Source organism: Tympanuchus pallidicinctus, unplaced genomic scaffold (assembly GCF_026119805.1).
Source record: "Tympanuchus pallidicinctus isolate F22 unplaced genomic scaffold, pur_lepc_1.0 scaffold27, whole genome shotgun sequence".
NCBI lineage: Eukaryota > Metazoa > Chordata > Aves > Galliformes > Phasianidae > Tympanuchus > Tympanuchus pallidicinctus.
Genome location: NW_026294744.1, coordinates 3914754 through 3940629, shown reverse-complemented (window position 1 = coordinate 3940629; position 25876 = coordinate 3914754). Strand labels below are relative to the sequence as shown.

The 25876-nt window shown below is 37.9% G+C and overlaps 1 protein-coding gene across 2 annotated transcripts in view; it reads left to right on the top strand.

The window, feature by feature from the left end:
- ATXN10 (ataxin 10) overlaps positions 1–12114 on the top strand; it is a 92328-nt gene extending 80214 nt beyond the window's left edge. For both annotated transcript variants that reach the window (XM_052690697.1, XM_052690699.1), the window contains exon 11: positions 11364–12114. In XM_052690697.1, the coding sequence (XP_052546657.1) occupies positions 11364–11551 (188 nt within the window). In that variant the 3' untranslated portion in view covers positions 11552–12114. The remainder of the gene's footprint in view (positions 1–11363) is intronic.
- Positions 12115–25876: the final 13762 nt, after the last annotated feature.

Below are 25876 nucleotides of genomic sequence, written 5' to 3'. Positions count from 1 at the left end.
ACCTGGACCTTTAGGTTCATATTGCCAGAGACAGTAGCTAAATAGCATCTGAGTAGCAGGTGATTACTACAGGTGGAAATAAAATGAAAATTAAAATTGTCAAGCAGGAAGAAATCATGTAGTGGCATACGCTGGTTCAATCCAATTGAACTCCCACATGCTGACAATTCTTTTTTAAATCCCTGGAATGCATGGAGAATTTCTGGTTAATGGCATATACACAAATTTCAGGTTCCTTTCTGTGTTTTCTATTCAGATGAACCAGTCAGAAGTTAGAACAGGTGCAAGTATGACTGTTTGCTGAGCAAGTACAGTCCCTGAGAGGGGCGGTTTTTTTTCACCTTATTCAGCAGATGACATCATGTTTCTGCAAGTTGCTGTGAACTCTTTGTAGCTATATTTTGTTTGTTACTAATGAAGCCTATGGGGTCCACGTGGTACACAGGGGAGTCCGTTAGTGTTGTACGATAATGGATTCTGTAGCAGCTGCAGTGGGTCCACTTTGTAAATGATTCCCAAGAGGCTTCAAACTTCTCATGATGAAAAGAAAAACAAAGCTATTCCTCAATGATGCTTTTGGTTTTAGTTGTGAAGGTCATCTGCCCACCAGTGTCTATTTCTGTCACTATACATGTGGGGATCTTTACGCTCATGAAAGGAACATTGCAAGTAGCCGGTCTTGTTCTTACAGAAGTGTTAGGGGACCAAAGAAGTGTGGATTCCATCATAAGTAGTGCATTGTGTTATGTTGTTTTTTTTTTTTTAATAGGATATTGAGTGAAGTATCCAAAGTGGGACTTCTATAAAGAGACAAGATCAAGGTTTGTGGTCCCTGTTGAAAAGGGCACAGAAGGCATTTGTGTAACTTAATCCTACTTTGAATCACTCTTGACACTGACTTCCCATCTTAAGAATTGGAATGTAACTTCCATGTCTTAACCCACTGTTTATCTTTTCTATATTTTGAAAATTATTTGGAACAGAACCCACCTAGAGTTAACAAAAAGAACCAAGAAAAAAAAAAAAAAGACTTAATCCTGATATTTGGTTGATTTAATTTCTGACTCAGAGTGCACTTCTGAAGCATTTATTTTGTCGGAGGAAAAATATCTACTTGAGGTTGAGAACAAAAAATGTAGGGTTTTCTTGTGAGATGTTCTGCATCAGTTGGCTGGATCAGTAATAAAGTTTCTTTTTTTTTTATAAATACAAAGTCCTCCTTAATATAAGACCACAGGAGGAATGTAGTGTGCAGCTCATGGAGAGATTGTCTGGGAAATGAAAGTTCTGCCTCCTTTTTTTCTCAGCTTCTTGATTTGGGAAGAAAATTGGGAGTTACAATTCTGGTATCAAATTTCTAGCTTCATTTCATATATAACATGACTTTCTTGAGTTCTTTAGAGTACATAAAGGTACTTTCCTGGTAAATGAAATTGATGCTACATTGTGATGTCTTAATTAGTTCACAGTTGCCAAGCATATTGGGGTTTTTGCCTAACACGCAAGTCTTGTAGAAGATAACGAAAAAAATCCCTAAACTCTCAGAATTAATTTATGGAGGTTTTTTCTTCGAGAACTGTTAATAGATCAAATTTATTTGGGCGTTTAACAGTGGCATATTTCAAATTGCTGATTCCTTAATTTCATGAATGATTGGTGAGAATACTGCAATACAAATTTCATAGGGAAGTTAGTATTAGTTTTCTTGAGGATACATAAAATACTAAAGCAGATTTGATGGCATGCAAATATGAAGTCTGTTCCTTAGTATTTTACTTCTCCTCACTTGCAACAAATGACAACTGTAATCAATAATGTGTGTGCTGGAGAATGTTTAACAGAGCTATACAGAAAGCAAGAAGACTCTTTCAAATGTCACATTAAAATACTTGTAATCCCTTGAAAAGAGTAATCTATGTAAGCACCAACTCATGCATGTAAAACTAAAGAATTTAATAATTCTGTTTCTAAATGAAATATTGTCGTATTTATCTTCCGTCCTAATCGTCTTGGTGGACTGAAATCCATGACAGGCTTGAGACTAAAGCAGATCTTTACTTACCAAGAGCACAGAATAAACAAACAAACAAATAGAAGATTTTTTTGTTGTTTTTATAGCTCGAACAGCTTGCTTAATTTTTTGGTAGGCTTTTAAAAAAATTCTCTGAATTGAGACTAAAAGTTTGAGTCCTAAAGGTGTTTTTTGTTTGTTCTGTTTGCTTGTTTAAATAAACCTAAGAATGGTTCAAAAATATTGCTGAGTATGGAATGCTTGCTACAACTGCCTTATCGTATTTCCGTCCTTCTTCTTGATGTTGTTTTTTTGCATGCCTCAAAAAAAAATTCAGATGTAATATGGCTAATTATTGTATTTTTACATAATTACATTATGTAATTATGCTCTGCATAATATCTTTATTTTGACATTTTTCTGTTGTTCCATTATCTGTCAGTATTGTTAAAACAGTCTGTACTTTCAGCTAGTGAATGCATTGTCTTACATAGCTTCTTCCTGATCCTTTTGTCTTTTTCCTTCTCTTCCCTTGATCTTTGCATAGTCTTTGTTCTTGTAATTTCCAAAATGTTTTCCAAAATCTAACCTTTGCATTTTGTCTCCCTAAGAGTATTTTTGCAGTCCCCACTTACCCTGATGATTTGTTCTTATCTCTTAGTGTTCCTTCAAAGAAATGCAGACATTTCCTGTGATCACAGCATTTGTAATGGTGGCCAGTGGCTATCTGCAAAACATGATGGAAAAAGCTTAGTTGGTTATAATTCAGTTGCATCTTTCAAAACAACCATTGATTTGACTGATGTTATTTTTAGACGCATGCTGGATGTCATCTAATATCTAAGACACTGGAACTGGAGTTTCATTTACCTTCGTTGTTTTATTTGTCATGAAGTGACATTTGAAATTACTGAAAGCATTAGTGTGGGAGTTAGAGCACCTGCATTATTCAGAAGCCCTTAATCCATAAAGTACTTGAGTACTATGCTGAAAAGTGGGTAGGCATAGAGATCCTTGTTGAATAATCTACACATGTAGTTGAATCTCTATTGAAAATAGAAAAAGCTTCTATCCAAATTGTGATTCTGCTTATCTCACTTTCTTAGTTTTCAGAAATACAGATTAGAGTTATCGTGACTGCATTTCACGTGTTAAGATGTTTTTTCCAGTCTCGTGCAAGATTGTTTAAAGTTCTATTTGACCTCTTTAATTTCCATTTTAATAAGGGTTTTAGAAAAGCTGTTTATTTCTGTATGTATACATACAAATGTGCATGAATATATGTCTCTGTATGGGTGGAGCTTATTTGTTTGTATGTCTAAGGAAATTTAAGATGACCACACTCTTCCTGATATCTGTTGAGTTTGTTAACGCGATTACCATCTCCCTTGCTTCAGTTCTTTAAGCCTCAGTGCTTGCAGTAAGCTTTAGTAGTTATTTGATACATGAGTTTCAACATAGTGGAATTTTAATTTTTTCTTTCTGTACTTGGGAAAAGAAGATAAGCTGAGGCATTTTGAACACGTAACAGTAATTGAAGCTTTTTTTTCTTATTGTACCTATTTCCTAACTTTCTAGTACCTGTTATAAATAACTAGTGCTTAAGCTTAGTTGTCATGAATTCTTAAAACAAGAGTAGTGTAATAGAATATAGTAACTGTAGTGCATTAGCTTAAAATGTATCAAGAGCGTGATTCTTTCTGTTTTAAAACAGGTGATTTATTTACTCATGACTCATAAATTATGAGTTTCTATTAAAAGTAAGTCACAATTTTTTAAAAAATGGGCAACCTAAGCAGTGAAAATGAATGTGTCATATTCATGGTCTTAAACTGGTATTACAAGTCCAAGTATAGGAAAAAGTGTAACAAAGTAGAGGTTATGGCTTACATTTAAAAAAAAAAAAATTAAGCCACTGCATAAGACATTATTAAAATAATGTAAAAACATAGCTTGGTGTAACTAAGTATGTAGTATGGCTTTAATAGCTTCATAGTACTTGACAGAAATTATGTTTAATTTCTTAGTGTGCTAAGGTGTGTTGACATTCTCCCTTTAAGTCCTGCAGAGAATGAAAGGAGCCGCATAGAATATGGATTAAATATTGCTTAGCTGACAAACGTAAAAACATATATATAAGGAGCTTGGATATAGTAAACATTTCAGTGGTGTCTAGTGTGATCTGCTAACCTAGAAATACAAGTGAAACAGGTGGAAAAAAAATCTATATAATTACTCGAGTAAGTCAAATTACTGAAGTAGTATACATCAATTTAACGAAAATCAGGTACCAGTTATCTGGCCATCACTGATGTGGGCTGTGTATAACTAAAATCAGACAAGCAAGCCCTGAAAGAAAGAGTCTCAAAATCTGGATCTGTCCATTGCATAGTTAAGTAGTCCTGGAAAAGTATTTCCAAATAACATGAAGAGCTAGAACTCTATTTTTGAGGGCAGTGCTAAGAGGCCACCTGAATGTTTTTGGGTTATCTTTTTCATTTTAATGAAATTACTCAGAAAAAAGCTGAAAGGAGCAGGCAGCTGGTGTTGCCCTCGTAGCCAAATGGCAAATTTTGGCATAATTCATCACATAAACCCGGTGCCTGAACTTCAGAAGAAGCACTGAAAAGTACAAATGGAAGGAAGAGGGGTCAAGAATGTAGGAAAGCATCTTTTGTCTTCCTCTGTTTCTGTGGTTAGTTCATTAAAAAGATCCGTACTGATTGCTGTGATCAAGATTTGTAATGGTGGTGGGGGTGGTGTTGTTTTTCACATCCATAATAAAAGTTAGTGTTTGAAAAAGCCTGAACTGTAAAGAAATCTCAGACTGTAATGAGTGAAAAGATTTAGCCAGTGGAATATTAAGGATTCAGTGAAATCTCCCAGTCAATACTGGATATCTTTCAGAAAAATACGTAAAAAATATGAATAAAACAGAATTGACAGGCTCAATTTCAAGAGTGCCTTAAATTTCAGTGGTCTGTATTCTTTGCAGAAGTGTTGGACTAAAGATCAGTAATTGCCCATTCGGGTCTTAAATTGCTGTCCGTAGATGTTTAGTTGGATTAAATTTCACTGGAAGTTATAGATGAGACATAACATACCTATAATATACCTATTATACATAGTACATCAGCTCAGTTTTAAAGGAAACTGTATACCAAAGGCATGTTTTAAGAAACGGGTAACAGGTAGGATGTTTGGAGACTGGTAGAAGTATATGTAGCTATAAGAAGATGATGTTTGGTAAAGGAAAAAATTACTGCTGGAAGGTTGAGGAACAGAAAATATGCAGTATGTAATTATTTTCTCCTACAGATGTTTCTTAATTTCTTTAGACTGTGAATTATATGCAGTCCTAATATTGAAACTGTTTGGTAGTTTGGCCCATTGATCTTTTCTGAAAGCGTATCATTTGAGATCTTGCTCTGGCAAAGCAATATTATTCTGCAGAGTGGAATTCTAACTGTAAACCTTAGTTCAGGTTTTTGTGGGTAGGCTTTCTTTCTTAATCTAAACAGCTCATGGAGGTGGGTTTGGACTTGAAGTGCTTGTACCAATCTGCTCCTTCCCTCCTAGTGAGAAGGAGGAGGAAGAGAAGGGCAGGGCTGGCTGCAGGCATCTTAATAGTGCATTTCCAGCAAAGCTTTGCTGCCACATAGTGGTCAAGATTGAAGCTGGCTTGGAGGTGGATGGTCCAACTCTCCTACTGACCTATGAGCAAATGAGAGTTGCAGTGAAATTGAACCTCTGTTCTCAGTTCCCTGATGCTATAGATCAGGAATAAATGCCTCTTACAGCATCCAATGTACTTCCACCTTTGAAGCTGCTATATGAGATGAGTTTGATTGTACTCTCTGCAAGAGCCAGGTCAAGCAGGGTGAGGGGAAGGACATTCTTGGCTGATAAGGCACTGTCTGTTTCCAGCTTTTTAATTCAGGATGTGGCAACTGCAGACATGGATGGTGTTGACTGCTGTGGAATCTGCTAAGTAAAAATAAAACAACCAAAGAATTTTAGGCCTTTTTGTTGTAGCTTCTAAGCAGAATATTCCAAGTTTGCATAGACTGAATTCCTAAAGCTTTCTGATGGTGATAATCAAATGTCAGGAATAAATGGAGTCCCAAAACATGTGCTCCAAAAATATTATATAACTTCTTCAAAATAAGTAAATATGTTAAGATCCTTAGATCTTTATGTTTTCTATGATTACTTTTTTCAGGTAATGTCTTCAACTTATAGACCTGTTCCAGAAAAGCTTTTTGAGAAGGACAGCTTTAACTATTGCATAAAACTTATTTACAGATGAAGGAAAAGTTTTAAGAAATTGATGTCATTTTCTACAGCTTCTAGTACTACAAAAAACTACTAAAATCCCCAATAGGAAGAGAGTTATAGAACTTTGTAAGCTATTTGTCTGACAGTGAGGGACCAAAATCATGACTATCTTCTGCATGTGGTCAGTCATAGCACATTAATAACAAACGTGATTAACAGTGCCAGTAGCTGTCTAGAGACCTGTTTTAATGGTGAGAAAAATTGTTTTGAAGTTGCTGTGGTATGAAAGTACTTAAAATGACTTGAAAGTCTTAACAGGAAGATCTTTTCTCACCAGGGTGATCCAGTCAGGTCCATAAGTGGAAGTGATTCTTGTAATTTAATACTTCAGTATTTCATTCTTGTCTGTAGAAGTTGTAGCAAGAATTGGATTGTGTGCTGAAGACTGGAAAGTATAAAATATAGTTATCAAGGACTGTGTTTTGATTAACTCTGGTTTCCAGTCCTATAGACCTGTTCCAGAAAAGCTTTTTGAGAAGCAGGACAGGTTTAACTATTGCATAAAATGTCAGTTTAATTATGATTCCAAATTGTGTGGGTTGTCAGTCTTGGTAATGTTTTGTATCTCTTTCTATATTTGGTTTGAATGAAGTTAATGTTTAAGTAGTCAAAAAATCTGAATTAAATGAATTAATGAAATCAGACAAGGAATATCATCTTTTTCTCCTTTCAACAACTGACTGTTGTGGAAGGGAGTTTCCAAAGCAATTGTTTAATTATAGAAAAACTAATGTAGTGCAGGTAATTCTCAAACTGAAACAAATAAAAGTATCTGAACTATGTAGCATATCAGGCCTCCACCAATTATGTTGCATATAGAAATTCTCAGAAATAATAAACATCAAGAGAACTTAAGAAGAACAAAGTACATAGTTCAGTCTCCTTGCCCCATTCTTTAATGTCCTGTATCAGTTAATGATAATACTGAACTTGCTTGAGAACTTATTACTTTCCTTTTTCAAGCAAAGTACTTTCAGCATTACTTATGTATTCATGCTTATCTACCAAGTCAGATTCAAAACTCATTAATAGTTATGTCAACTCTTTTTCATCTGTAGAATCCATACTATTGTACAGAACCGTTCATAGAGATCACAGAATCACAGAATTGCAGGAGTTGGAAGGGACCTCAGTAGATCACTGAGTCCAGCTCCTGACAGATCTTGATTATTCCCATAGGTGACTCCGCAGCCTCTCTGTATAACCTGTTCCAACGCTCCATCATCCTTAATGTACAGAAGTTCTTCCACATGTTAGTACAGAACTTCCTGTGTTCAACTTTTAGGCCATTACTCCTTGTCCTGCTGCTATGCAGCACCAAGAAGAGATGTCCCTTTGGTGAATCCATTATGACTACTCCTGATAACCTTCTCTTCCAATTGCTTAGAGAGAGTATACAAAACATATTGTTCCATCACTTTTCCAGGAACAGAAGAGCGGTCATGGAGGTTACAACAGACTTAGCAAATTTGAGTACCTGAGATGAGAATGAAAAGGTGGAGTTGTTTTTTTTTTATCAGTCCACCTCTCCAGTAATGCTTCACAACAGGGTATTGGTTATTGGCTCCTGACAACACGCAATTGTATTTTCATATGGCAGTAAACTCCTAAATCAGTCAGTATTTTATTGCTAGCACTAGCTTGCTCTTGCAGCCTGTGGTAGCAGAGTCCATAAGAAAAGAACAGAATTATGAAAAGTTCCCTTTTGCAGTCAATGGCAAAATTACTAGAGAATTCACGGGACATAGTTTTTGTATTTGTTAATTACAGATAGCAACACTTTTTATTCTTTAGGGCAGACACCTTTCCTTTCTGCCTCCTTGCCTCCTCCCTGCCAGTTGAAGTTATGATCCAGAGGAGATTGATGGTTAAATTGCTGTTTGAAAACTTGTTACACAAGTGTGGAACACAAAACAAGGTGGTTCTGTATTGTTTGTGTAAGTAAAAATAATTTAGGAATCATATAGCATACAGTACTAAACTGCATTGGAAAAGAATTTCTATACATATACTTGTTTACTGGACACGGTCTAGTAGTGAAGCTCCTGCAAAAATGAAATTAAATTTTAATTTCTTTTGTCTGCCCTCTCCACTGCAATAGAGAGATGTAATCTTCACTTCCTTGTCTGTAACATTAATTTGACACTGCAGTATGTTCTGCTGGAAAAATCTAGACAGCATTACTCCAGTCAGCTCTACAGTGCTTGCTACATTTCTTTTATGCTGTATGACAACAAACAGGCTCATGCTGTTATTTGTAGTAACTATGGAAACTTTAGAAGCTCTCTTTCTAAAGCTGAGCTTACAATAAAGTGCTTAAATTGTTGGTAGGATTAGAGACTCTCGAATATGTTTAATTTTCTCTGTGTGTCTCTATTTTTGGAGAGGAGCAAGAGGGTAATGTGAATATTAACTGGCGACTAGCTTTAATCTCTGCTGACACTTAAGGCTGTCTAGTTCTGCACACAGCCATCCAAAGGTCTTAGCCTCACACAGCATGTGAACAAGGGAAATCATGCATATTCATGCCTGAATTTACAATGGAAAACCTGTATACAGAAAAGAGTTTTTGAATGAGTGAAAAACGTTATTGAAACCATTTTGCAGCTTCAGCTACAGTAGTCAATAATGATAAATGCCATAATGCTGACAGAGTTCATAAAATAATGGGGGTGTCTTAGATATTATCTAAGCATGAATGGATATGATAATAGGAAAACATCATTTGCTGTGGATTTTAGAAGTGCAGCAGGAGTATTCCCAAGACAAATTAAAAATTAAAAAAAAAAAAGAGTACTTTTTTATTTTCTGGGAGACTCTTTGCATGAAAACTATCAGTCTTTAAATTTTTTTTTTTTTTTTAAGATATTTTCTTATGCAAGTGAAATTCAGTGTTGTGGTTTAACACCAGAGAACTCTGCACCTCCTCCTAGGAGAAGAGCCATGGGGGTGACAGCATTTTTCTCAAATACACTGGAAGAACTTCATGTTACTTTCTGGCACTCATTAAATGCCCTAAATTGGAGCTACGGGTGATAGGTATCAGCCTCTTTCCATGTGCTTATTCATCTCCATTCGTTGCATGTTCCAGCATTCTGAAGTTTTTTCTCTCCATTGAAGCTTATTAAGGAGATTCTGCTTCTGTATGATTGGATTTCTGTGATATTTTGTTGGGTTTTTTATACACAAGTGTAATCTTCAGTGGAAATACTCAGTTTATCTAACTTACATACATATTTTGGCACTTGTCTTTTCATTTAACCGTAGTAGTGATACACTGTCAGAAGACAATACATTGATTCTCTGTCAGGTTCACCTTTTTAGGTTTCCATGTGAAATACGATTTACTTTTCTACATTTCTCTACCTTGTCAATACCCCACTTGGATCCAGCCTTTGGCCAGAATAAATGACAGAAGTATGCAGCATGTTCTTGACAGTTTGAAAAACTGTTGGAAAAATAGTGTTATATTTGTTGCTGCTTTACCACTTTTGATTTCCAGTTTTGTGCTGCATGAATGTTTAAGTAAATACGAATTACTGCTAAAGGGCAGGGGGCCGTTTCACTAATGCATGCCAGTGCAGTATTGTTCCCTAGCATGTATTTTTCCTCTGATGTTTGGCCAATACACTCTTCATTTAAACATTTCTCCCTGTTGAGGATTCCTTGTGGGCTTTTTATTTCAGTCTAGTATTTTTTGGCATTAAACTATATGTGTGGTTATGAGGAGACAGGATTGAGGTGGGCACAACATTCAGTGCAAGATATGTACAGAAAGTATTAAGACTGTTGTAAGAATACATGTGCAGTGGCTGGTGCAGAAATAGCAGTTTTTGCAAATCTTATCATGATAGACTCTGTAACAATGTCCAATTTGCATATTTTATTCTTTTGGCTGAGATTCCCATCTTCCCCCATTGATTTTCCCCTCCAGTCACGCCCTGGCAAATGCCCATAGCAGCACTATCTCATCTCTCTGCTTAGACACTGTCCAGCCCAAAACACATCAATGAGATGAGTAAATTATGCATATTCTTCTACTGGATGTGAAGCTACATGTACTAAATAATTGGTGCCCTGCAGGCAAACCACTTTTGTGTGATGCAGAATTGCTTGCCTCCCGTATGGGTAACTTGGGAAAGATTATATCATCACACAGCTTTTCAGTTACAGAATTAGGGCTAACAACTCTGACACTTCATAAAATGAACAGTGTAGCTCATTTGGAAAATGCCTGACTGATAATCCTGGGAGTTAAAATCCTTTGCCTATGTCCCTAATGTGTGCCTCAATCCTGGCCTCAAGGGCCCACCTTAGAAGGTGAATAAGTTGCAGCTTGTGCCCATTTAAACACGAGCAGGAACTACCTGCCGCTGATCATAGTGTCTTTTATGTTGGCAAGGTTGTAAAAGCATCCAGGCACAAAGAACTGAATCTAGATAATTTTAAAGGTTAAATATTTTCAGTGTCTCCCACATTCTTGTGCTATTTTTAGTTGTTAGCATGGATGTGTTTCTCTTTATCTGTGTTTCTTCAACGTTTGCAGTGAGAGTAATCAGTCATCTTCTTGCTTGTACCTGTGCAGTTCATGTTGTTTGCCGGTTCTTGGATGTGCAGTGTTGAGGTGTTAGGACTGTAAGCACAGTGAAGTGAATGATTTTATCTTCTATTTTAATCTTATTAAGAAGTTTATTAGCACAGTTCAATTAGCTATCATTCTATTTTTTAAAATGTCCTTTTAATTCCTGCAGTTTGTGTTCTTTTTAAATTTTTATTCAAGATAAAACCTAGTAAACTTGACTGAAGTTAATGGATGTACCTCATTTAAACGTAAATTACTTCATATGCAAGTCTTTTGGGTACAGGGACATAATCTGTAGGTATCTTACTTTTTCAAACCCTTGATTTCTTCTGTTTTTCTGGGTTTGAGGGAATGGAGGGAAAGATGTTAACAAATTACAATGAAAAAGAAAAAAAAATAAATTAAATAATGATCCTTAACTCTATTCAACAGTTCTGAACCAGTGGGCAGTATATGCCATCCGAAATCTCACTGAACAAAATGAAAGAAACCAACAGCTTATTGCCCAGATGGAGGAGAAAGGGCTGGCAGATAATTCTGCCCTTGAGAGTATGGGTTTACAGATAGAGAAACAAGATGAGAAGTTAATTCTGAGATCGGCCAGAAAAAAGCCTTCATGAACAAAAAAATTAAGAACAGTTGATTCATTAAAAGAGGATTTCTCTTTTAAAATGTTTTCCCTGCTGAGACAATCAAGACTTCTTCAATTTTAGTTCCAGTTGGCTGAATGTGTTCTGTTCATTCTTGGAGAAACTGCCATACAATTGTTCTCCCTTCCTGTTGTAAACAAAGAGATATATCTGCTTTTTCTATATACGTAGGGTAGATGAATTTATGGAGAAAAATCCTTCTTTTTCACACGGTTGAAATGTTATTACTTTCCTGTTTCATTAGTGCAAAGATGACCTATTGAGTTAGAATTTCCTTTGCTAAGCCTGAGGGCAACTATCATTAAAAAAACACAACTAAAATAACTGCTTTGCAATTTGCCCTCTATATTTTACAAGATCTGTGCTGAACCAGGGCAAAACAGTGAAAGTTTTTTGTTTTCTCTCATTATGCTTAAATAACTGTCCTTACATAAAGATCAGTGGAATGTTGAATGTACGTAAATATTTAGTGAATTAAACAAAACATGCCTTCAGCATATTAAATTGTTAATAAATTGTGTTTTCTGCCTTGATACCTTTCACTCTTTGTGACAAGTATATTAAAAACAAAGCTGAAGCTGTTGTGGCAACAGATGCTACATTCCTTTGCACTGGGGCATGTCTCTGTTTTGGAGACTTTGGTGTTTGTTTGAATTTTATTTGTTCCTTTGGATGGTAAGTCAGCCCACTTTCCTTTTATTTTGCACTTCTCATGGGTTTTCTGAACTCTGGCAGACTGCTGAAGAGGTAGTTTCTCACTGTGATTAATTCTAGCAGATTCTTTTCACCCCTCTGCCTTTCCAAAACATTGACAAAACTCATTTCCAGTTAATTAATTCAAGAGAGGCAGAAGAATGGAGGGCCCTGCCTCTTCATTTTGGGTACCCTCCTATATTGTTGTTGGACCCTGCCACTGTGGAATGTGGCATGAATGAGATGGGGCTTGAGAAGGGGGGCTGAGAAAGGGGAGGATTGGTGGGGGTGGGGTGGGAGTGGGTTAGGGGGGGTAGTTAAGGTTAACACTGTGTTTGCCATACCTTGCCCTGGTATTGAAGAAATGTAGTCCTCCACGTATCAACCAAATAAGAATTACAACTTAATGTTACTATAAGCTCTTATGTATCGCTGCTTTCATTTGCTTATCTTCAGTCCAAAGGGAAAGGTCCCTGAAAAGTTAAATTGTTTATGTTTTTGTAATTGCATCAATTCTCAACTGGAAAGGTAAGGTTATGTCCTGAAACTACTTGTAACAGACTTTGTGCCACATGCATCAGCTTCACTTCTCAAATCCAGTTTTGTACTTAAAAATGGAAAGAAAAAAAAAGTACAAAGTACTTTGAACTCTGGGAAATTTATTTTGCTGCTTAAAACTGATAAGGAGTTTAGCCAGGTTACTAAGATCTTCTCAGTTTTACTGTAAGACTTCAATGTCATTCATTCTGAATGGATGGAACTATGAACTTCATCAGTGAGATTTTAGTCACAGTTTGGTTTTCAAGGCCACGATACAAAATTGCAAGGTCTTCATGTGTTCATTAAGTAAAGGATATAAGTAAAGGGATAATGTCTAGGAAAAAAGACTGTACTTGTTTGTTTGTTTGTTTTTCTTTTAGTGACAAGTTAACTAAAAAATAGAGAAAAACAGTGTTTTAGCAAAAAAATCTTTTTAAAAAAATAATAATTTGACAGGAACATTTCAGAGAATATTAAAAATGGTTGTGTTTAAAATCCAGTGCGTAAAGTAATTTTTTATACAGATAAATGCCATTTGCTACCTGAGTGGAAGAGCTTATGGTTTTGGTTCTTCCTGAGAAGGTGTGTTATCAGATTATGGTCTCTTAATGATTTTCCTAAGCTTCAATTCTTGTACTTGGGCCAGAATTCATTTCACAGTTAAATTACTGCAGCACATCAGATTTAGAGCTGGCAATCTTCATAGCATTATCTGAAAATTCATAGTTCTAGTACCTAAGTGACAAAAACAAACAAACAAGCAAACAAAAGGCTCTAAAAAACCTCACTCTTTTTATTTAGAAGGCAACATCTTTTGACTTGAAAAGGAAAGACAAAGCTTTTATTAACAAAGAAGCATCAACTATAGTAGCACCTAGAAATAAAGTGACAAGGTTTTTAACTGGGGAACTATAAAACCTCAAACACTTTAGCTATGCTAGTTAGGAAACTCATGTCAGATAGTTAACAAAGTGAGAAAAAAGTACTTACTGTGAACAGAAAATAAACTTCGTATTTGAGGAGAAAAAAAAGCAGATAACTTTCTTTTATTTAGGGTAACAAAGAGTTAAAATCCTATCCACAAAGCAAATCCAGAAAGACCTTCAGTAGTGGAAAAAACAGTGGGAGTCCCTTTTTCCTTTTAAGCAATAGGGAATAGGAAGCTTTTTTTTTTTCTTCCTTTTTTTTTTAAAAAAAAAAAAAAAACTTAATCGTTGTGTACCCATCATGTGCACAAACCTGTAAATATAAAGCAAATAATAACAAACACAAATTAGTGAAAGCGTTTTGTGTGTTTCAGTGCATAATGGAGTAATGGTTGTGTTTTCTAAATGGGAAATGTAGGGCTTTCACGGTGGAGAACACGCTGATTACTGTATTGTGAGTGGTTGGCTTTTGATTTTCTTAGATGGATTAATTCTCAGAACACAACAGCTTCCCTGTACTCCCCCAGTGGAGTCCTAGACTCCAATAGGCTTGTTTTATATGGCAGGGGATTAATACAGCACAGCAATCAGTCATAAAAAGCAAGCTTTATTGAGTTTGTAAGGAGACAGAATAGTCAGATCAAGTCTTGTGACCATCTTATTGCTTTTGAGTGTTTTCAAACAATAGTGATCAGATCTCTTTTTAAGGTCTAGTTTTTATATAATGAGTAGAATTTTCAAAAGCCTCTTTTTACTTGTTGTGAGAAACAATTTTAAATGTTTGTAGAATTCTGAATTTTTACTGCTTCATCTAATGACTTATATTTCTTTTGCCATAAGTATTTGTAAAAATGCATTTTTTGTAACTGTAACCAACAAAAAATAAAATCCCTGGCATTTAATGCCATTGTCTAATCCCATTGCATTAATGCCATCTTTATTTAGCAGTTGATTTTATGTTTTTAACTTGGTGCGAGTGTTTGGGTAGGGAGATTTAAAATCTCCCCTTTATTTACAAATAAAAGTAATGCAAATGTCAGGTGGCACCTGAACGACTGAAACCTTTCTTTATACCTAGCCACATCTGCATCATTGTCTCATGTTGTCTTAGAACTTGCTGTCTTACAGTATTATCAGAGGCTTCGCTTCTTCGTATTAAATGCTAGAGAGGAAGAAATTGAGAGGTAAGCAGAAGCAACCCTTTTTTCTTTCTTTCAGTTTTCACTTCCTCCCTAAAATCGCTAAGGTCTCCACCTTATGCCACCGTTCTGGCATCTGTCAGTGAGGGGATATCCGTAGGGAAAAGTGCGCTGAGCTCGGCAAAGGGCGGCCGGGCGCCGCAGCCTTCGAAGCTGGCCTCCTCCCACTTGGAGGCCCAGCGGCGCTGTCCAAGGTGCTGATGCCGTTCCTTCCCAGCTGTTCGTATGCGGAGATATTCGAAGCGCCGGGTTGTTCGCCAGGTGGATTGCCACTTCATTTCCTGAAGAGCTGCTCCTGGGTATGTTGAAGTCACAGCAGGCTAAAGACATGACTGAAGACAAATGTTTCTTGTTCTTTTACATGTGGGAGATATTTAGGTAGTTGTTGTTTACATGCAGACCTGTTAGCAGTGTCCCTGTTTAGGATTAAATAATGCTTTCCATATTGAGATCCATTTCCAGTTGCTTGTAGGCAAATGGCAAGCAAATGGCAATTGTGAAAGTAATATGCCTCCATTTTTTACCAGACTCCAGCCGTTTCAGAAATTTGGAATACAAAAAGGCATCCTTCTTTGTGTATCTCCTCTGATAAATGATATGGTGGAGACTGAGGTACTTAACAAGTCCTGTGCTTTGGTTTTCACAGTCAGTCAGGCTTTCCACGCCTCTTATGTCCCTGAACTTCTAAAACGGAGAGCAAAATTCTTCCCAGTGTAAGAGTGGAGCAAGTCTGAGACCATCTTATAAGACTGAATGTGTACAAGTCTACGGGATCTATAGGACTAGATGATACGTATCCCAGGGCTCTAAAGGAACTGGCTGATGTGGTTGCCAAGCTGCTCTCCATCATATTTGAAATATCTTGGCTGTCAGGCAAAGTTCCAGTGACTGGAAAAAAGGAAACATTACTCCCATATTCAAGAAGGTGGGAAAGGGAAACCCAGGGAATACAGGCCAGTGAGCCTCACCTCTGTGCTTGAGAAGATCGTGGGACAGAGCCTCCTAGAAGCTGTGTTAAGGCAGCTTACACATGCAAGATGTGGAGGTGATCCAAAACAGCCAGCACAGCTTTACCAAGGGCAGACAGTATCTGGCTAATCTGGTGGCCTTCCATGATGGAGTGACAGTATCAGTGGACCAAGGAGGGGCAAATGATGTTGTCTGCCTGGAATTGTGCAAAGCTTCTGACATGGTCCTGCACTACATTCTTACCTCTGAATTGGTGAAATATGGATTCAAAGGCTGAACTATTTGGTGGATAAAGGATTGATTGGATGGTTGTAGCTAGAGTGTCATTGTCAATGGCTCTTTGTCCAGCTGGAGGCTGGTCACAAGTGGTGTCTCCCAGGGGTCATCTTGGGACTGGAGCTCTTCAACATCTTTAACGGTGACATAGACAGTGGGATTGAGTGTACCTTCAGCAAGTTTGCTGATGACACCAAGCTGAGTGGTGCAGTTGACACAATAGAAAGGAAGGACATCATCCAGAAGAAGATAGACACACTTGAAAAGTGGTCCCACATGAACCTAATGAGGTTTAACAAGGCCAACTGCAAGGTGTTGCACATGGGTCAAGGCAATTTCAAATACGAAAACAGACTGGGAGAACTTATTGAGAGCAACCTTATGGAGAAGGACTTGGGGATCCTGATGGACAAAAAGCTGGATGTAAGCCAGAGTAATCATAGAATCACAAGGTTGGAAATGACCTGTAAGATCATCTAGTTCAACCATCTTCTCATTACCATTGCTACCACTGCCACTCAACCATATCTCATAACTCCTCATCGAGACACCTCTTGAACACTGTCAGGGACAGCGACTCCATGACCTCTCTGGGCAGGCCATTCCAGTCAGGCCTGACCACTCTCTGAGGGAAAAAGGTTTTCCTCATGTCTAACCTAAACCTCCTCTGATACAACTTGCAGCCATTTCCCAGGTCCTGTTCATTGCCTGGGAGAAGAAGCCAAAACCCTTCTTCACCACAACCTCCCTTCAGGAAGTTGTAGGTCTCCCCTGAGCCTCCTCTTCTTCAGACTGAACAATCCCAGCTCCCTCAGCCACTCCTCATAAGACTTGTGCTCCAGACCCCTCATCAGTTTCGCTGCCCTTCTCTGGACACACTCCAGGGCTTCAACATCTTTCCTGTAGTGAGAAGCCCAAAACTGAACACAATAATCAAGGTGCGGCCTCACCAGTGCTGAGTACAGGGGGATGATCACCTCCCTGCTCCTGCTGGCCACACTATTTCTAATGCATGCCAGGATGCTGTTGGCCCTCTTGGCCACCTGGGCACACTGTCAGCTCATGTTCAGCCAAGCATCAACCAACACCCCCAGGTCCCTTTCTTCTTTACAATCATCTATCTAGCCACTCATCCCCAAGCCAGAATGCCAGCAGTATCCTGGGCTGCACCAAAAAGGGTGGCCAGCAGGGAAAGGGAGGTGATTGCCCCTCTCTACTCTGCCCTTGTGAGGCCCCATCTGTGTCAGGGCCTGGGGGTTCCCAGTGCAAGAATGTGGAGCTGTTGGAGAGGGTCCAAAAGAGGGTCACTAAGATGATCAAAGGGCTGGAGAACGTCTGTGAAAATAGGCTGAGAGAGTTTGGCTTGTTTAGCTTGCAGAAGGCTCTAGGGGACCTCACTGTAACCTTCCAGTGCTTGAAGGGAGCATATAAGCAGGAGAAGGATCAACTTCTTACATGGTCTGATAAGTAATAGGACAAGGGGGAATTGCTTTAAACTAAAAGAGGGGAGATCTAGGTTAGATGTTTGAAATAAATTTTTTACTCAGAAGGTGGTGCAGTGTGGGAACAGGTTGCCTACGGAGGTCGTGGATGCCCCATCTCTGGACACATTTAAAGCCAGATTGGATGGGATCCTGGGCAGACTGATCTAGAGGTTGGCAACCCTGCCCATAGCAGGGGAGTTGGAACTAGATGATCTTTAGGTCACTTCTAATCTAATACATTCTGTGTTTCTAATACCTAAACAGTCTAAGCTGTGTATGTCTATGTGTATATAGATATGCACATATAAATATAGGTGTGTACATATATATTTACATACATCTATATGAGTGTATCTGTATGTAGGCTATGCTCTTTGCATCAAATGCTACCATCCAGCCTTAGAAGATAAAAGCCTAATGAAAAACATGAAGTACAGCTTATGTCCATTCTGCCTGTGCTTTCCCTCAATTCACTTCAAGATTTGTTTTCTCAAGAACTTTTGAGAATTCTTAGCAAAAATGTAAAAAAAAAAAAACAAACCTATAGGAGAATTATGGATGAAAATACCTACCTGCTTGGAAACCAGCAATGTCACTAATACCTGCGAGGAGTCTCAGTCTTAATATTCTTTCTTCTCAGTTGGACAAAAGAGCTCAAATACATTTTTATCACTTTCTAAGGACAAATTGCATTCTTAACACAATTACAAATCACCAAGGAATGTCACTAATACTGTCATTAAAACTACAGCACATTTGTTGTCATTCTAAACATTTGTGTATCATGCAGTCTTTGCAGGATGGCTCATGCTTCACTCTCTTCTACTTTCCTTGTTAAATCCTTGTTGTAGGAGACATTCATTACTGCATTTAGACAGACCTTGACACTCACTCTGTATTTTCAACAGCTGTCTTGGCCAATGATAAATATTATTTGATGAACAATTTCTTTACTCCATGCTTCATAAATTGGTTCTTCTTCTAATCCCTAGCCTGAGCCTATATGTCTCTGATGATACCAAGATATGTCTGCAGTATATTTTCCATTGTCAGTGCTTTCTTCTAAATTGCAACATCCACTATGAGCCTGCATTCCATGGGTTAAAGTGTATTTTGATATTAGAACAAGCTTTCATTATGTTTTCCCTCTTTCTCCCCTTTTCCCACCCCCCACAATTTAGAACTTTAAGCTTTCTAGTTAAGCTATTATGGTCGCCATAAACAGGTGCATGCTCTACAGAGGGTCTCATTCTGTGGTTTCCACTGGCATCCCTGGCCTTCTGAACTCCCCTTTGCTACCTCCTTCCCCCTCAATAATTTTTTATGAATGATAGCTTTTCAACACCCTGGGAACAGCTCGTTGGGAAAAAAACTCTTCATGGGGTGCAGTCAAATCCTACACATTTCTTCAAGGGAGTTTTATGAAAGGAGTGGTACTGTGCTGCAGGTATGACGTATGCTTGGACCCCCCCACCCTTTCCTGCTCATTCCCGCGCCTCCCCCTCTGTGATTTTTTGCTTTTAAATAATGCCAGTAGCCTCTCGCCACAGGTGCTTCTCAATTAAAATCCACTTTGTTTAAAAACTGGAGGCTTGTTTAACTGAGCTCCTGGTGAGAGTTGTCAGATCCCAGGATAGGTGACAAAAAAATAGATTGCTGGAACTCATGAGTTGCTTTGAAAATACCATATCCCAGGGTTCCAGAGGGCAGTTTCACTCTTAAAACAAATCTGTACGTTTAAGAAGCCCTGGGCAGAATCCATGGGAATTGTCATTTTAGTGCTTGGCTTTTTTAAATCCATGTTTTAACATCATGTTTTGCTCTTGAAAGTTTCTCACACCCCCACCATTCTTTCTACTACACATTTGTCTATTTAGAAAATAGAAAGGTAAAAGAAATGTATATTTTTTCCAAGAACACACTCTCTTTAGTATTCTAATATTTGCACAAAATTAATTGGGACAGCAAAAGAGAAAAATAAATAAACAAACAAACAAACAACAACAATGACAAAAAACTTCCATTTATTAAAGAACAAAAAAAGGGAAAAAATAGAAACTGTTTCCTAAGGTGTTAGGATCATGATTTCTTTTTTCTTCTTCTTCTTTTTTTTTTTTTTTTTTTTCTCTCTTAATCAAAAGAACAGAAAATTTTCGGTGATCTGATCTTTCCCTTGCGCTCTCAGATCTATATTTTTAGCATTTTGAACACATGTAATGTCCTCAGATATTGCTTACCAAAGCTCTTTGGAATAACTATAGAGGGTGGATGGGATGACTCAGGGGACTGGTAATTGAATATGGAGCCTTTTCACCTTGAAGTCACTAGTTTGAACCTAACCAAAGTTGCTAGAGACCCAGTGGTTACCCTCAGATAGCTGTTTAGTGGCCTGTCTGAAGTGAGTTGGTGGTCTCCATCCAGCTTTTCGCAAGCATCTGTCCACATCACAGAAACCACAATCACAGCTAGTACTAATTAGCAGCCCTGTTGGCAGTATTGGTAAGCGAGGCGAAGGACTAAATTAGCCACTGAACTGCCTTCAGCTGTTAGAGGTGGTCCCTGTGAAACAGAGCCAAGGCACCCTTCTTCTGGAGCTGTGCAGCAGGAGCTTGGTTCAATGCTGTCTGAATTGCATGTGCATTTTGTCCCATTGGAGATACTAACATTTTCCTACTCACACAGTATCAGTCTGTCTACTTTTATTTTCTCTCCCTCTGCAGTTTATTGCATTCATCAGCATCTCTATACCTGGTGACAGGACTGTTTATCAGTCAGATAGTGCCTAACATCTGAGCTAAATCTACCACAGTTAGAACTCTTGGCATTTTATTCAGTTTTGCAGCAGCTATTACACCACTAGTAGCCATCACTTGCAAAATTCCCATCATTTTATAGTCATCTCTTTCAGAAACATTTTTACATCTTTTCATTGTTTTCTGAAGCTAATAAATAAATAAATAAATAAATAAATAATATGTCTGTACTGAAGGTATGAGGATAATGTGGGTAATTCCAGTATTTTAGAAAATGCACAACTGGGAAAAGTAATGCAATGAATATACTGTGTTTTGGGAGTGTGAGAATACAGCTGCCACGTATACCCTGATACACATATATATGAATCCCAAGGCCCGTAGACAATTCCCCTTTTTGGTAAAAATCATTTGCGTTGACACATAATTCTACCTGTGGTAATCCATTTGCAAGATCATAGAGATACATAGAAATAGCTGTAGGCAATTCTTTCTGAAAAGCCCAGCTTAGGGCTTTCTTTTCCTTCTTGTTTTTGCAAAGCCTGGGAAGTTAACTCTTGAGCTGATTGGAAGAGTCTGTTTGAAGAATCCTGAATCGGCTGGTATCTTAAAGCAGTCAAGATAAAGAAAAAATTGTTGCTGTCTCTCAGGAGCTGACTGTGACTGCATTCCATCTTCAGAGTTTAAGCAGAGAAGAGAGCTATGCAAAGTACTGCACCCAAAATGTCTCTTTGACTGAGTGTTTATAGAAGAAATACTAGAGGCAGGAGGAGGTGGAGTCTTCTAAATAATTACATTTTTATGGAGGAAGTTTTTTTCTCATCTTGTGAAGGAAGGAGATGGAAAGAACCAAAGTAGTGGCAACATTTGTCTTTCTTGTTGTCACAAGAGTGACAGGAATCACAGAATAATAGAATGGCCTTGGTTGAAAAGGACCACAATGATCATCTAGTTTCAACCCCCTGCTATGTGCAGGGTCACCAACCACCAGACCAGGCTGCCCAGAGCCACATCCAGCCTGGCCTTGAATGCCTCCAGGGATGGGGCATCCACAGCCTCCTTGGGCAACCTGTTCCAGTGTGTCACCAACCTCTGTGTGAAAAACTTTCTCCTAATATCTAACCTAAACCTCCCCTGTCTCAGTTTAAAACCATTCCCCCTTGTCCTATCACTGTCCACCCATGTAAACACCCCCTCGTGCTTATACTTTCCAAAGGAGGAAGCAGGCCTTGTAACAAACAAAAGCCCAGGGGTGAGACAATCCCCAGTTTCTTCCTGCTTACATGAAATTCTTATTCAAGGCATTTCCAAATAAAGGTTAGGAACTGAGCATTGTGAGCACAAGGTATCAGTACAGTGCTATTAAAATCAAGTTTCTTTTCTCCTTCTACTTAAAAAAATCTTTGTCCAGCCATGAATCAAAGCCCTTCTGTAACCTGACATGTAAAATGGAATTACACAAATATAAGTACTAATATAATTCCTAACATAAGTCCTCCTGAAAAAATAAACAATGAAAAAAGCATTAGCTGGCAATTTCAGTGTAAGAGTGACTGCTGAGTCAACATGATTTTAGTCATGTGCTGCTTGTTGATCTCAAGGGATGAAATGCCATTATGGCAGACAAGCATCACACGGCAAAAATGATTTATGTATAATGTACTAGAAAAAATGAAAAAGAGAAGGAGCAGCAAAATTTCTTGGCTAATAGGGGCTAGCCAGAGATAACAGAGCTTTGATAGTCTATACCTACAGAATGTCTGTCTTGTCATACGTACCCTTGAAGCCTTACCCTTTACTCTGCCAACAGTACAGAGATCATGAGGATGTTTAGGTGCCCCACTAAAGTAAAACCAAACCTAGGAGAAGGCAAGACCAGTTTTTGCATTTGAGAATACGGCAGGGCTGTGAAGATGCAAGTAGGTTTGACACACTGGTGCTTGAGCCTATGTTCACTTCATTTGTATGGCCTTTCAAATACTTGGAAAAATTCTCAGTGATGTTTTGATTTCAGAAGCTATCCAGTGGCCTAAGTGTTCATACCCTGCAGTTGAAACAATGCATTCAGAGGCCTGTCTTCAAAGTTCTGAACTTCAAACACTACCACTAGTACATTATACATAGGTTCCTATTTTTCCTTTGATATCTCTCTATGGTGTGATCTACAGCAGAAAAGAACCCACATCTGTCTGTTTACACCACCCTGGAAATGCCTGTGGGCAACCAAAAGAATTGAGCACATATAACTGCTACACTACCAACAAAATATAGTATGTGAAGTACCTCCACCCACCTGCCATTGGGCAGATTTCTAAATCGTATCTGAAAATGGAAAAAATCAGATCGGGAAAACAGGGGGAGAGGATAGACTATGGGCTGTAGGGAAAGGACCCATTGGAAAAACTAACCTGAAATAAGCTGAAGTCGCATAAGATGTTATTTTATTTTAGTGCAATAGGTTATGTTTAGGCCCTATTGCGATGCATCTCATCAAATCAGATCATTTGACATGGGGGCTGAGGTTTGAACCACTTTATGCTGAGAATGAGCTAGTTCTTCTGACCGTTGTCATTATAGAATGGTGGGAAGAAAACTTCCCGTACCATATTTTGAAAATGTAGGAATAAATTTCCAGTGAGAAACTGAGGGAAGCTTTAAATTCCAGGTTTTCCCTGGCCAGTGAGGGTTGTCTGGATCATTCTTTGTTACAACCTCAGGGTTTCTGTATGTTATTATGGGTCTCAGTGAAGAGAGCTGCAATTTCCATTGGCTTGAAATGCTTCTCAACGTGTCCAAAGATTAAATTCTAATCAAGAACTTAATATACAAAATATTGGGTGAATGTGCTTGAACTTCAATTGTTTGATTAGCCTTCCGTTGGCATCCGGTAAGCTGATCCTCACCATATGATGATTTGTGTTCTTGAGTAGTAGAAAATATTTCTGTTTATTGAGTTGATTTTGCATTACACTGCTTGGTTTGCAATATTCAGTGAGCTTGGAACTCTGCTTTGGCTGTTTTGCTTTGTTTTATTGTTTGGGTTTTTTTTTTAATTTGTTTTTTTCTCACTGAGGTTTAATCAGAGGTTTCACTTTAACTTGATACATAAAAAAATAACAAAGTGTAGGTGTTTTAAATATTTTGTTTCCAATAAATAGTTTTTCAGTCAAGTGCATTATCTGGTTTTAAGCCTTTGTTACAGAGATAATTTTTCGCTGATGCAGAACATCCTCTGTACTTCTCCTCTTAAAAATGTGTTATTCTTAGAGCTTTTATTTGCATCTGGATAACATTTTTTTCTTTGTTCTAGTTGTATTCAATTTTCTGATAAATATTTTTTTCTTTTTTTTTTCTTTAAAGCAGCACATCATGATCAGTTTGCATGAGGAGACATTTACATTTTCTAAGAGCTTAAGGCTACCTTGCAATATACGCAGCATCTTCGTCCTCTGCAAAAAAACCCCAAAACTTTGTTTTAAATCTTTCTTTTTCTTTGTTTTTTAAATCAGAAACTTAAGAAGTAGATTTTTTTTTTTTTTCTTTTTAGCATTAAGCCCTTAAGTTCTTCATGACAACAGAAAGTCTAACCAACTTCTTGATTTTGAATGCCTTTTTTGCGCTTCCTGACTTCCTCGCTTGTTCTGTTTATCTTTACTGTGGAAAATGGCCACAGTTCCTCCATTTTGTGCAAATTTGATGTACTGCTGGGGACCCTGGCAAGGTACCAACACAGGTCTCAGATGACTTAAATCCTTCCCGTGGGTATATTGACACATTATTGAGCAATTACATTCTCTTGTGGCAGTCATCTGTGAAATAAGTGAACTCCCTCTATTAGACACACAGTGATATCATGCACCATAAATGCATGCTTGGCCTCCATTGTGTCAATAATCAGTTACATTCTCCAAGGAAGAAATGCGAATGTAGTTCTGAAACTACACTGACTAATAACCAGGTCAGTTTTATTACCTGTTTCTACCTTGAGTGCCAACATCACATTTAATGTAAAAGATTAACATAAAAGGAGAATGCATATCGGTAAGCATAAGGTTACTATTTATTCGCTGCAAATATATTATTAACTTCTTTGCTGGGAGATGGAAATAGAGGCCAAGAGAGGAGAGCGATTTACATTTAGATCTCTTTTATTTCCCTGTCTAAACGAAAGCAAGTTGTAAAGATAATCTTCTCAAGAATAATTTTTGTATGACTATGACGTACATTACAGATCATGTGGATCTGCTTACACAAGCAGAGTGGTTATGTATCAAAATTGTAATGAGTATTTTTTCCTCTCTTTCTCTTTAAAAAACATGTATGTAAATGTTCTGTAAAATCTTGTAAACTTTTGAAGGCGGTGTGTATCTGTAAGAGTGACCTTGCTTTCTGGGTACACTTTAATAGCATGGGCTAACTATCATTATTCAGCCTGTGCTTAGGTGCTTTCTTCAGTGTTCAAGTGACCACATTTAGTGATGTAGTCAAGGCTTATCATTCTTGCTAATACAGTATTTTAATTTCTGGAATTATGAGGAATTATGCCTAGTGATGGCTATGTAATGTGAAGATTGGCTTCTGATAAATATTCAAGATGGGATGGAGCTGACAAGAAAAATAAGTGGGAAATATGATACCATGTGAGGGAATCAGGAAAGTTTGAAAGATTCATACTGCCCTCGGATAAACTTAATGACCACAGGGTTGATTCTGGCCTTTGAAAGGGCAAAACCCAGTGCTCTTTCCAGCCTAGATAACCCCATGGCAGAGATGGATAGTGCTGACTGTCCCTTAGGCTGTAATCCTCACATGAGGCCAATCACAAGTTGCTTTCCATGGCACTTACTTTCTGCCTGATGACAGAGCATACATCCCAGTGTGTTTTTCAAGGTTTTAAAGTATTATTCAGCTTGGATGAATGATTACCTTTTGCTTTCTCATCAGACAATATTTATGATTGTTGAAGCAAGGCTGAGTTCCTGGAGACAGGATAACGCGTGGCTTTGTGCTGCCAGACAGAGAGTTCATTTTGGTGGTCACACCAATGTTTTTTCATACTCCCACGGACACCACAGCTTTTTTGGATAAGGAAGAAGATGATGGAACACAGATGAGGGAAAGAAATGGCCTCAGAGAACTTGGATACGTGGGGGTATTTTTACCCTTTGGGGTTTTTTCTTCCTGAATTTCAATGAGTGACTTATTGGAAACTTCTTTGGGTTTGAAGTGTTTTGTTCTTGTTCCACACACAAAAAACTGTTCTGGGTTGTTTTGTTTGTCTTTGTTTATAATGCAGCTGAGATAGTGTGACCTGATATTTTTAAAGTAGTAAACGAATGCCTTCTGAGGGATCAAGGGGGGAATAGTGGAGGATTTTTTCAAGTTGGAAACGTGAGTCATGCCAAGGACAATCTGTTGTTGTGAAAAATGTGTTAGAGATGGGAGGAGGATTGTG